At 35.4% G+C, this 13403-nt stretch overlaps 2 protein-coding genes and 1 long non-coding RNA gene across 6 annotated transcripts; 2 read left to right on the top strand and 1 right to left on the bottom strand.

The window, feature by feature from the left end:
* The first annotated feature begins 5 nt into the window (after window positions 1-5).
* LOC114876927 (mRNA export factor GLE1) lies at window positions 6-3024 on the top strand. Of its 4 annotated transcripts, none has more exons than XM_029188866.2 (9): window positions 6-100; window positions 205-375; window positions 456-758; window positions 880-1284; window positions 1341-1431; window positions 1507-1800; window positions 1879-2183; window positions 2276-2654; window positions 2729-3024. In XM_029188866.2, the coding sequence occupies exons 2-9, from the start codon at window positions 343-345 to the stop codon at window positions 2989-2991; spliced, it is 2073 nt and encodes a 690-aa protein (XP_029044699.1). In that variant the 5' UTR covers window positions 6-100; window positions 205-342; the 3' UTR covers window positions 2992-3024. The 4 variants fall into 4 exon arrangements, with proteins under 4 accessions (XP_029044699.1, XP_029044698.1, XP_029044700.1 ...); XM_029188867.2 differs by having other exon boundaries at window positions 34-100; window positions 342-375; XM_029188865.2 differs by having other exon boundaries at window positions 20-375.
* A 163-nt stretch (window positions 3025-3187) lies between these two features.
* Window positions 3188-7400, bottom strand: LOC114876928. The gene is made up of 7 exons (XM_029188869.2): window positions 6885-7400; window positions 5211-5638; window positions 4869-5097; window positions 4086-4228; window positions 3882-4011; window positions 3617-3799; window positions 3188-3490 (listed from the first exon to the last, which is right to left on the bottom strand). Exons 2-7 carry the CDS (start codon window positions 5592-5594, stop codon window positions 3324-3326), a joined length of 1236 nt encoding a protein of 411 aa, XP_029044702.1. The 5' UTR covers window positions 5595-5638; window positions 6885-7400; the 3' UTR covers window positions 3188-3323.
* Window positions 6064-6974, top strand: LOC123987820. The gene is made up of 2 exons (XR_006829441.1): window positions 6064-6293; window positions 6357-6974. It is a non-coding gene; the product is annotated as an uncharacterized LOC123987820 (long non-coding RNA).
* Window positions 7401-13403: the final 6003 nt, after the last annotated feature.

Raw genomic sequence — 13403 nt, 5'->3', positions numbered from 1 at the left:
TAGAATAAAATTGCATGTGATAAGTATGCATTTGAGTACAATTCAGTACAATTTAGTATTGGAAGCATGGAAGGTTTTTGGTATGATTGAGGAGTGAATGGTATGTATGTTAAAAGATTATCAGTTGCTGAATGAAATGTCAACGTTTTAAGATAAAATTTATACAAACTTTGTTATGATGTCAACATATAATAAAATTTGTAGAATCGTTTGCATATATATGGAACAAATGCGAATGAAAATAGAAATATAGGTTATAATAGTACTTGTAAACTTTTGTAAATATCGAATCTTTTGAAATTTATTACGTCATATTCTATTTTTTACAACTTAATTATAAGGATGCCACATTTTGTCAGTACGAAAGAGGAAATCGTAAGTATAATACTACGATGTAAGTCGTTAAAAATTTATTCTTTACACTTTTCTAATGTTATTTTTGGACATTTTGGCAGATGGAAAATACGAACGATATCACTTCTGACTTTGCTTGTCTCAAAGTGTCAGCGTTAAAGAAAGCTTCACGCATATCGGGCGAAGTAGACAGAATTACAATTGGGCCTGATTCTATGGTCAATGAAAATGAATGTAATGAAACATCAGAAAATATAGAAAATGAGCAAAACTCTTGTAACACCTCAGTTCCAAACAAGTCTATTCAATCACAAAATAACAAAACCTCTATGCAGAGTGGCATTACATTTTCAGTTAAAAAGATTCTTTTAGAAAGTGAATATCAAAGGAAAGAAGAAGTTCAGGTAATATATATTTCAATATATTCTTTTTAAATTTCAATAAGTATTATAAGTACCTTAAGAAGTAAACACAATTCTATGTAAAACATGTAAATCTACAAAATATAATTTTTGATATATTTAGAAAGAGATTGAACGTCATTGGCAACACATGAAAGAAAATGGGAAAGCTATAAAGGAACACATGGCAATATCACGTTCGCATATGGCAAAAGAACGAGAACGTAAAAGCAAAGAAAATTATGCGTACATCTTAGCAGAAGAAAGAATTGCCGAGCAGGAAGAAATACGCAGAAGACATGAACAACAAAAAGAAGTTGAAGAATATAGACGAAAAATGAAAGAGAAAGAGGAATTAACAAAAAAAATAATGAATTTAAGAAATATATGTGGAATGAAGTATCGCGATATCGCAGCTTTATCAGAAACTTGTAAAGACAGAAATTCTGCCACAGTAGCATTATCCTCTTACGTTCCAAAGTTAGAGGAGGTGCATCATCAAATAGAACTTATAGACGAGAAAATTAAGGTAACATGATATGATAATTGAAAAGTATATATTCGTAACATTTACATTTTATTCAGGTAGGAGAAGTGACACTTGTAGACTTGAATACTATAGAAAAGATGATTACTCAAGTTGATGAAATATTATTAACGTTCAAATTAGAGATAGGTGAGCAATCTTTGTATTTTTTCTATTATATTTAATGAGAACTCTTATAAACATTTTCTTTTTGAAATATTTTAGAAAGGATAAATGTTCAATATGAAGTAAATTTAACTAAATTGCAAAACACTACACAATCGTATGTACAACCTCAAGATTTACAAAAGCAAGTATCTGAGAGTACTCAACCAGTTTGTGAAATAATTACTTCTGAACAAATAAACAGTAATAATGTACAAACTAATGAAGGGAAATATGTGGAAAAAGAAAAAGAAAACACACAAGTACAAAATATAAGTTGTCCAAATCCTCCAGAAACAACACAAAATGTTGTTAGTACAGAAGAAAGTCTGACAACAACTGAACAAGAAGAAAGTAAGAATACGTTTATGATTTATGACGCTTAGCGACCTTGAATAAGTGTTAATAAGTATTATTCTTTATAACTTTTAGGTCAGTTGTACGAATATGTTGATAAGGAGTCGTTACAACTGTACGTGAATAGTCAAAAATTTCTAGAAAATTATGTGAAAATGCTTGATGAATTTTCACAGTCGGCAAATACAAAAAAATTCAGATTCGAATGCAAGAAAGCAATAAATATACCTGTAAATGCAATTTCTGGAATTAGTGAGCAACATTTGAGAGATAAATACGAAAGTTTGCATAACCTTCTTATCGGAAAATCTTCACCAAACGTTAATCAATATGCCCAGGGAGCAGCTTTTTGTAAAAATATATTAGCTAAACAAATAGTTGTATGTAACTTTACACAATTTTTATACATGCCGTTTATATTAAGTAATTGAAAAATTGGAAAAATATTTAATGTATACATTTCCTTGAACAGAATCAGGGTGAAACGCTCGTCTCAAGCAAACCAAAAATGGCATTTCCAGTTGCTGCAGTAGTAGTAGCTTTATGGAATGATCATTCGGATTTCGGTGAACTACTTTTGTCATATTTTCATAATGTTTGCCCATTTACGGTTCCTATTTTTATGCCAAAAATGGTCGGACAGTCGAACGAAAGTTATTACAAACTAATGGGCTACAAATACGCGGAGGATGGTACAGTTGAGAAACATGATAAATATTTGAAAAGAATGTCTGGTGTAATAAGATTATATGCTTCGATTACGATTACATCCCAAAGGAAGGGAGTTGTAAAAAGTAATCCGCATGGACTTCAAAGCGCCTGGCGGTGGTTAGCTGCTATTTTAAATACCGGTAATAAAAATAGAAGCTTAAAATATTAATGAGTAATATTGTGATATAGATATAATAATTTGGTATTGTTTCAGAGCCACGAAAAGAAGTAGCAGATCTTCGCGCAACTCTTTTATTGGATATGCTCGAAGTAGCTGGTAGTGCGCTATGGGCCGCTTATCCAAAACAATTTCATAAATTATTAATTTTGTTACTGGAAGAATATTACCCGCGCATGCAAAGGGTAGGATGTATCGGCGGTGGGCCATTAGTACGATTGGAAGAATTTTTGAGGAATACTTTAGCAAAAGGTTCAATAGCACCGCCCGAAGGTCAACTTCCTTCAAATTTTTGGTGATCTCAATAAAGCTTAAGTGCTTGTTTTAATCTACATTAAGTACCTTATCGATTTCCGGCTGTTGTCATTTGCGAATCATTATCAGACTATTGTAAAATAGTTTTTGATATCATTTTACGAGCTATACAAGCTAATTACGGATGAACGTGTTGTAAAAGGGCCATTTGTAAGGGTGTATTTTAAATTAATTTGTATATATGAGAAAATGTAACTTGTATTTATTAAACTTTTATCACATAAAAAGTAAAAAGTAAAATCAAGTGTAAAAATAATAGGTAATTTATATATGGATATATGACTATAAATAATTGAGTAAAAAAGGAATGTAATCTTTAGTAGTATGGTACGCTTGTAACGGCAGATTTTACATCAGTGAAATCGTATAATTCTTCGGAATTTTTCATGAAACTTGTAACACCGAAAGGAGCAAACTTGTCTACCCATTCTTTATCTTGACTTATATTTAACAAATAAGTTGTGACTTTTTTTATCAGGACGTCTGTAAACGAAATAAAAAGTGACATGTACTTCATGTAATAAAGAGAGCTGATTAAATGGTGTAAATCACAATATTGAAATTTTCTTCTGTAAACCTATAATTTATAAAATCGAAATTTCTTATTACCTGAAAGTGTCTTTCTAACCATGATTCGATAAGGAGGTAAAGGACCCAAGCTAGTTAAAATATGAAGCGAGTTAATTCCTGGTAGGGTATTTTTATGACATTTAATAACAGGAGATTCGAGGATTCCAATTTCTGCTTGTCTCCCTGCAACCATTTGTAGGGTTGCAATATGCGTTTCAGCGTCTAAAAATGAAATTTATAATCAAATAACGACATTTCTATAATAATGAAAGGAAGCATATTTTTTGAATAATAATACACCGACCGAGAGTGTTTCCAAAAAAGGCTGGGCTTTCGCCTCTAGTATACAAAAAATTAAATAATAACGCTGCTACCCCAATTCTTTTTTTTCGATCAGGCAAAGAGCATCTGTGACCACGAAGATCCGTGATATCCTGCAATTTTGAGGTACTTGGTATTTGCAAATTAGTTTTATTATAACTTGTGCATATTGAAGTATCGTGATTACTTTGACGTGTGGTGCACGATCCGTAGCTACAATGACGTCAGCATAGACGCACGGCGAATTATCTTTATTCAAATGATGTTTGAAACAAAAACTAACAGGTAAAAGTTCACCATCTTCCCATTCTCCACTTGCTGGTAAAATAGCTGAAAAATATTAATGCAATCAGAAACCAATGCGAATGCGTGCATACAGCTGAATAGAAATAATGGCTGCAGTTCCATGTTTCACCGTCCGTAGAAACAAAATAAGGATATGTCCCCCGACGGATCTCGGCGAATCCTATCGAATGAGCTTATCCCCAGGTTGCGCAAACGAATAATGAAAAAGTTACAACCGATTAAATTTTTGTATTTTTTACTTAAAACGAAGTTTAAAGTTCCTATTTATAATAGCGGTTGAGTGGCGTATAGGTTAAGGTCTTCGACAGCGAGACCGGGAGTTCAAATCCCCGAGGAGCCAAAAAAAAAACAAACATTTTTCTGAAGACCCTAATCATACAAAGCTCAATCACATTTCCTCTCTGGATTTAATTAGGTTAAGTTAATTTTTCCCATTTGCACAACCTGAGACTAGGCTCATTCAACAGGACTCGTCGAGACCTTTTAGGATATATATTGTCCTATTTTGGGGGCGGTGAAACACCATGAAACACGGAACTGTACTGTAAATAATACAATTTCGTCGAATTTTTAGGTTACTATTAGGTTCTAAAGTGACAGAACTTATCCACTCTGTCTGCTAACAGTAGGTAAGGTGCTGACAGTGTGCATATAATTAATGTACCGATATCGGCGATATCTTTTGCAACAGGTCTGTCGCTTCTGGGCTCATACAACAATACCACAGGTTTTTCAGTGGCAACTTCGATCGCTTCAGCGAGCACCTGGAACAAGCTGATTGGCAACGACGGCACCAGATGTGATGTTAAAACAAGAGGACGTTCGTTAAAAACCGGCATTAACAGAGGTGGAGATTTCCGAGGTACCGCCACGTTCGAAGGATTCTCAGTGTCCTGAAAATTTGTCTCAAGTTAATAATAATAATAGTAATAGACAGATTACTTAAATAAAAAAAATAAAATGACGTGTAAAAATTTAATTGTATTATTTATGGTTTTAAACTTACAGATGTACTAGAAATGGGAATCATTTTGAATTCCGGTACAAAGGTCTGTGTGGCGGTAGTACTGCTCAATACTTTAGGAACTACAACTTCCGTTTTTTTCGTTTCGATAGTTTTCGACTCCACGATTTTGAGTTTTGAATCTTGCTTTTGAGTTTTGAGTAAATTTTCATTTTGCAGTTGCGATATTTTACGTTTCTCAGTTTCTTCATCCTTTTTCGGATCCTTCCTTTCTATCTTTAATTCGTTGCATTCTTTCGTTCGGTAATTTTCCAGAGAAGGAGACGCTCCTACGATCTTCACTGGTTTCCTAACCATCGTCGAATCGGAACGAATTTCCTCTTGAATCGATTTATCCTTCGATACGTTTGCCGCGGATAACGACATTCTGCTTTTCTAGGTTTACGTTTCCTATGGTTGAATACTTAAATCTAGAATCAATAAAATTGCAAAAATTTCTTTTTCTTATTTTTGATGAATTTGTATCAATCGGCTGCATTCCATTTTATTATACTGTAGTTAATTCCTTCGGTTTCGAATTCGAACAAAGTGTCTCGATTAATTATAATCTTATCATCCCTAGACGTCTTCTCTTAATTAGTGATGCAAAGCGAGACGAATGAATTCTATCGTATTTATTTTTATATAATTGAAGGATGAATGTATAAATGGCAGCACATTTTTGATAATTTTTTGATAAACTGCGCGAAATCTTGTTTGAAACTTGTAGCTAAGTAGTTTTTAAAAATACACGTTATATCAATGTTTTTATATCTAATTTATTTCATTTAATGTATCATATATTATACAATATTCGTATAATATGTAATATATACAATTATGTCGTAATAAGAAATTATTATTGAATCATTCAATTGCACTAATTATAATTAACAAGTTTTTAATGAATAATTTAGTGAATTGTTTCGCTAGTGTATCTAAATAGAATTTTCTTTCAGTTAATTATATCTCAGGTTGGTATTGTTACATACGATCGATAATCCGAATCGATAATAACGTAAAAGAGACTGAAGTTAAAAGAAGCAATAAATAAAAGTTTGCTGTTCAATCTATACGATTAATTAGGTATTTATTATTATTATTAATAATAATAATAATAATAATAATAATAATTCTTTTTATATACAGGAAGAAATCGAGTACGCTTGTTCGATAGTTGAATTAATATCGACTACAAAGAAGCGAGCATTCGAGTTATCAATCATCGATGAATACTGTGCAAAAAAGACATTATCAACGAATGTAAATTTTCCCGTCATATTAATGTTTAAAATACTGTTTCTAGAGAATATACATATATTTCACTATATAAGTTACAAAGTTATCGTATCGGCAAGATATTACAAAAATAACATAAAAAATATAATGCATTAATTTAAAAACATAGCTGTTCGATAAAATTGAAATTGCGTGCGCAGAAGCGTACAGGAAATTTCGATAAACGTTACAGAATACCGATCAACAATCGAATTGGTCCGATATTTAAAAAGTTATCAGTGCGAAATTCACGTAATAAGCCTTAACACCGTAAACGTGAGTAAAACAGTTGCACTACGTCTGTGGTGTCAACAAGGTTTTTATTAACCTCCTTGAAGTTCGTGAATTCAACTCTGCAACGTATCGATCGATCGTTTACGATCTAAAATTTCAACTTACCTTTTGCCGTACCGCTGCTCTAATGTGCCTGTAACGAGGCAACGATCGAAGATCGGAACTGTCAAATGTCCAAGGAAGGAATAACTAAAATGTCAGTTGAAACGAAGAGGTATATGAGAGGGCTGATTAAGCCGGTACGCGAATCCATGAATAATCTTCAGTCGATTGCCGCGTGATGGCTGCGTGTTCCAGCAGCGGAACGATGCCATTCCAGTGCAGGTTCCAACGATACCGGTCAGAGGATGAAAACATTGCACTTTGTATTCTAGCGGTCGTTAGTCGCGTGAACACATGCATACACAGCATGGAATACATAGAGCTTGTTACAATGTTTGCAGCGAACGTACTAGGAGATAGTAACGCTGAAAATGGTACAATCTTGAGGAAAAAACATGATAAATAATCAGATTATTTCTAGAATCCTACGAGAAACGACTAATTAATGTAAAAGCATTTTGGTACTTTGATTAAATTCTTGTAAAGCAATTTAGGTAGAAAGATACACATACATATATACAATATCAATCATAGTGTCCGTTCGTCTAGTGAAAAAGCACTGACTTTGGAGTCCAAGTTTAATCGCAGCAAATATCATAAATCTAATTATTTAATAAAAGCGTTAAAATAATTAACACAATCATCTGATAAAAGTTTTAGAATATTCAATAATTTATTTGAAATTACAAAATACACTAGACGAACGGACCCTATGATTGATATTGTACGTATACAGTACATATGTATAGTCTCTGAAAATAAATACTTACATAGGTACCACTTAAAATAGTATCTAAATTATGAAGCTGTTAACCAAAGGAGGACGAGTTAACAAGTTGATATATTATGTAAAACGCGATTGAGTAATTATTAGCATACATATTTGTAGTAGACATAAATTCATGAGTTAACTCATCCTTACACATCAACAATTGTTTGAAATATAAGGAAGACATGCACGATGCATCTTTTATTACTGAATAGCTTTAATGATATGCCTAAGTGTTCTCCGTGAAACTAAAATTTCCATTGAAGCAGACGTATAATTCCGATGAATTCAGCGAGTGTTGCAAACGGACGAAAGTCCCACCGACCATAAAATATGCAGTCACGGTCGATGAAGACCTCATCCGGACACACCACTCTTGATCAGATACCATGTATTTGAACTTCAACTTGAATTCTGAAACTTTTCGCAAAAATAATGCAGGATGTCTGAAAAAATAAAGGTGATCATTACTATATCCCCGAAATTCTTTTAATTTCGAACCAACATGAAGTTTTAAGTTTTACACACTCTTAGTTACATGGTATAGGTAGTCTTGGATTTCAAGCGTGCGAAACGACGCGTCGTAACTACTACAGATTCGGTGCGCGAAATATCGTTTCAGAAATATTCAGTTCCTCGTTTAAAGATTTGAAAATACCTTGAACCGGACGCTAACAAGAGACGGGCCGCCTTGCGATTTTAATTTCCTTCAGTCGTCTGTGTTAGTGTGGGAAGCAACGTGTTTCTACGATTCTTGGAACGTTGTTCGAGCAACCACGAGGACAGATGTTACGTATGTGACGTCATTAGAATTCCTGACTGGCTACCGATAGAAAGACTATCATCTTGAAAGTGTCAATTCCGTGACGACTATTGTATCGCCTTTTGTTACGTTAATTTTAACTTCTTCCTTTTCTTTTTACTCACTATTCTCGTGTCAGCTTGATTTTCTCTGTCTCGTCCTATGCAGTAGGGCCAGGACGATGTCGAAGGCGGATAATGTCGATTTTTAACGAGAAATTAAACGGATCGTGGTCTCGTCACCGACATTCGCGTTATCGTGGCTAGCAAATTCACGTGTTACGTAAATCAGAACAAGATCCGCGCATCTTTGACCAATTAGCGAGCCTCGTTTTTATCGTGCCGTCACGGTTCACGAAAAAGTCATTGACAAAAATTTGCAGCGTAGAAAGTTTTCAACGAAACAGCGGGAAGTCGATGAATTTTCATACAATTGCAACGAGAAACCGTCGCGGCGTCGAGGATCTTTCGAAATTGTTTCATGTCGATAGCGGAGAATTTCGATCCTTTTATCGCGTATGGTTGTCGAGCGAAAACGTCGCTTGGAAATTTCCTTCTATAAAACAGATTCGGATCGTGCAACAAGCGGAATGACTTACGCCGATGTTACATAATTTAATAACATCAAAATATGGAGAAAGTGATTATTATTTGTTATCATCGTTATCTGTGAGTTTATTTTAAAGCGGTCGTATTTACTGTTGAATCACTAGCAATCGCTACATTCCGTTAAATAAGCGGATTTACGTGATTAGTATAAATTGTAGAGTAGTGAAAAGTTGAATGACCCTCGCTAACTGCGGAATACTTATATCGTTTTTCTGGTATTTACGTTCATGTTTTAAGTTTTTTCTAATCTAATTTTTCTTTCGCTAATGGTATTAGACGAGGCAGGACTGAATTAAAATTTCTGGGACCTGAGGTTATCAAGGTGTAAAGTAGGGTCCTAGGTTATAACCTCCTTAGACCTCCCCTTCGTTCAGCACTGAGTCGAAGCAAAATACCAATTAAAATTAATACTGAATATTCAATATTTAATATTAATATTCTATATTTTATTTTAATATTAAATAATTCAAACTCAAGTAGCTGTGAATGGATGCTGGTAGCATTAACCAAACAGTAATCATAGGTAACTACAGAACTACCTGTTTTCTAATAGATCATGCAATGTAATTGTCCAATCAATTACTAATAATCTAACAATAGTTGTGTATGTAATCTTAGGTGCGGAGAAAAGCGTCAAAGGAAGGGAATGATGACGACACAGAAGGCACAACTGATTGCCGATTATATGCGCGATCCGTTTGCTTTGTCGAGCAAATCGTTCTCGAAACTTTACCTATGACCGACTGGATCAAAGTTTCCGCGTTCCTGAATCGCACCCGATTCTTCAGCAACAAGATCGGAGAGTGCATAGCATTCCAAGAGTCGCTGAATTCCAAACTTGTTCGATTATTGTCAAATAATCCTTTCAATCATTTTTTGTTACTATTTTATGTACATATAATAAAGCTTATAATTTGAAACATCTTATATTAAGATAAAAACGAGTCAAGCATTAAATTGCTTAGCATTTCTCGTTCTTTTATCTTTTCGAGTAGGCGACTTGAAATTTAATTTGCATTGTATACGATTACATAATGAACATCATAGTTGCGTGCAGAAGATCTTGTAATATTTACATAACATACAGAGTGATTATCTGATTTAGGAGTCGCGTAAGTTACAACTGAAATATCTGATCATCTTCGATTAAAGTGGTCGCGTAATTCCAATGAACGTTTTCAATGAAATCGTTCAAGTATCGTGAAAAAAGGTAAAAATATAGAAAAGTGGTGGTAAGCCGAACGGCCAGTAGCGGACAATCGAGTTCCGTAGCCCGGATATGGAAAGGATGCGGAAGAGCCGAAGTAGAACGTGTCGACAGAAGCAACTGGCACGGGTTTCGATTACGTTGCAATTCCACGAGATCGTCGGTGTCTGGTGTGCGTTAGAAACGATCGAAACAACGACAGTTCGTAGACTCTACGATCAGCAGGAAGGAGTATCGTTTACATAGAGGAAAGAGGCGTGCACGAGCCGATTATAAATAACGTCAGCGTAAAAATTAGAATTACCAAGTGACGTAGACTTTATTGAAACAAGTGTTCTTGCCAAATCTGGCTCGTCGTGATAATAACTAGAATAAACTGACACGAAACCGAGTAACGACAATTTCCTATTAATGATATGTTAAAAAGATTCGTCCGTCGTAAATATTCCGTTCGCGGCAACACATTACTACTACCACTGCAACGAGCGGCATGAATAAACCTTATCTTTAACAAGTTATCGGATGAATGAATCCCTTTATAAATGATGAACGTTAAAAGGCATCGAAAAGGGACGATACTTATCTCAACGACACTGGCACCCACGTGTCCTGTCGGCGGTCGAAAATTCCTTCCTGAATCCGGCCGTCCTTCGAGCGACAACAATTGCACAGAAACGATCATGCAACGGTTGATCACGTTTCAACTCGGTTCCGCGAGGTAACTGGCAACATCTCTAGAATCACGTCGAATTATTTCGAATGTCGTGGAGAAGTCGTGCAAGCAACTGGAACCGGCAAGTGGGTCACTGTCATTCCCTGTAGATGATTTACGAGAAGGAAGTCGCGATCGGATACGGTGTCTCCATCTCTGGCACGATCGGCACGCTGACCGCGACAACTCGACGTTGCGAAGCGCTGGAAAGAACTGGCCAACCAGGAGGCCACGAAACGAGATTCCTGTTATTCCTTCCTCCTCTTGGGTCCGCCGTTGCCTTGCCTTGCCTTGCCTTGTCTTGCTTTGCTTTGCCTTGCCTTGACTTGCCCTGGCAACGTCATCGTACGCGATCATCGTCGTGGCTCGTCATCTGATTCTCTGCCGAGTCTGACGTCATTCGAGGAACTTGAACCTCCGGAGGTCCTGCAATTTCGCAATTCAAATCGGCGCTGGACAGCATTTTACAGGAGCTTGTAAACAGTGTCACTTCGATATTCACTGGTCACTGATGATATTGCAAGCGTAACGTTTCAGAGATTTATAATAATCTCGAGAAAAGAGAAGAAAGGCCCATGTACAGGAAACAATAACTGCTATTTGGCACAGTTTCGAACACGGTTTTCTGTCATTTCTCACTAGGTCATTGCATCCTTTTATCGACTTAGCAATGGTAATTCCTTTTCTCCAACGTACTCATGTGTACCTGCTTTTTCCCCGCTATTCTTTGTTTGCGAAGCATTCCTTCGCCCTCGACAAAGAATAAAAGACTCATGCGACCTTCTCAAGGTGAGCCCGAAAATTTCCACAACATCGTGTATATTTATGTATACGAATGTACAACCAGATTCATTGAACAATTAACGTATGTTTTAATGAAAAACACACTTGCCCAACCGGAAATCTATTAAAAGAATATTTATGCTAATACTAGTTTGCTAAAAACTGACTAACGCGTTAACTGCCATGGTAATCACTGGTGGCGACCGCTAGAAAGAATCAATGTTCAGAATAATAATTTTAAGTATCAAATCAAAAGAAATGAATCCCTAATACCTTTAATAATCCACATTACCATGTAGTATAAGTAAGGCTACATATACGACTACGATCAATGCGTTAACGAACCTTTGATTCGTTTCTAACCTAAATCAGGATAATCAAATTAAAGTCTACTATAATTAAGAGAACTTCGATAATATGGATCATAAGTTATTAAGCAAAGGTAGAATTTATCCGTCTCATTTAAGAGCGGTAGGTGTTATAAGTAAGGTACTGAATTTGGTTGAAGCAAAGTTGACAGTCAAAGTTTCTACGCCAATGGAGATCGAACGGAGGAAGAATAGCAACATGAGTGAAGATTTGCAAACCGATCCGAAAGTAGAGTCGTGTACGGGACTCGTTATCGGTTCGATTGTGTCCGGTTGTCCGAACAGTGGTATCGTGATGTGTCAACGTCACGGCCGGTGATGGTATTCCGGTCGGTGTTGGTAGCACTGCTAGGTCGGTTAACCTGGCCCAGAAACTAAGCCGGAACTGCTCGAGGAATCAATGACCTTGGCACGAGTAATGCCAGGACATGCGATCGTTCGCAAGGAAGAAAGTTCCATTCGCATCTGTTGCGCTATGAAGCGGAATCAAAAATTCCACGCTCGCAACTAGACCTCTCTACTCTTTCCTCGAAATAAGGATAGCAAGCATCGCGACTGAATTATGGGAACGAGCACATAGATTTAAAAGATATCAAGTACTTATAAATTAGGAAACGACAATTGTTTTATTTCAACTTTTAATTATAAATTTATCGTGTCAAATAATTTCATATTTAAGCTCAAGTTTTTTTTACTGAACGTCGTGAGCAACACGATTTTGACTTAATTTTATGAAGAATACAATTAATGTTTTTACTTATGCAATATTTTGTTCTATGTTCGAACATCGTTTATTGTTATTGAAAATGTGTAATTTCTATTACTTTAGTTATTAAAAACGATTTAAGTTTCTCGCAAAGGATACCGCATTTCACTACGACTCATGATAAGAATATCAACTGTGATAACATTTTAAATGTGGCCAAAAGAACGGATGCTGAGAACAAAAATATTTTTTCCTTTACTCTATGTACAGTTCCGAGTTGCCCCTGGGAAAATGCTCCCCCCCCCCCGTAGGATCCTCTGGAGTGCCGGGTTACCGATTTCCCGGTCCTCCCAGGAAAGTTTCCCGGGGTTTCCAGATTCTTGGCTCTGCCCAGTGAAATTAAAGCTAAAATTAACAAATTCTGTTATAGATTAAGTTCATAACTTATTATAATTTTAGGATGTAATGTGAGCCTGGTAATGATAAGGTTTATATACTAAATTTAAAACTGATTAATTTTATGTAATAATTTTAACTATATTTAAAATTGCACATTTTTTTCCCTAG

This window comes from Osmia bicornis, chromosome 1 (assembly GCF_907164935.1).
Source record: "Osmia bicornis bicornis chromosome 1, iOsmBic2.1, whole genome shotgun sequence".
In the NCBI taxonomy this organism is placed as follows: Eukaryota; Metazoa; Arthropoda; class Insecta; order Hymenoptera; family Megachilidae; genus Osmia; species Osmia bicornis.
The sequence above is the reverse complement of the archived record's forward strand: the minus strand, read 5'-3'. Positions and strand labels throughout refer to the sequence as shown.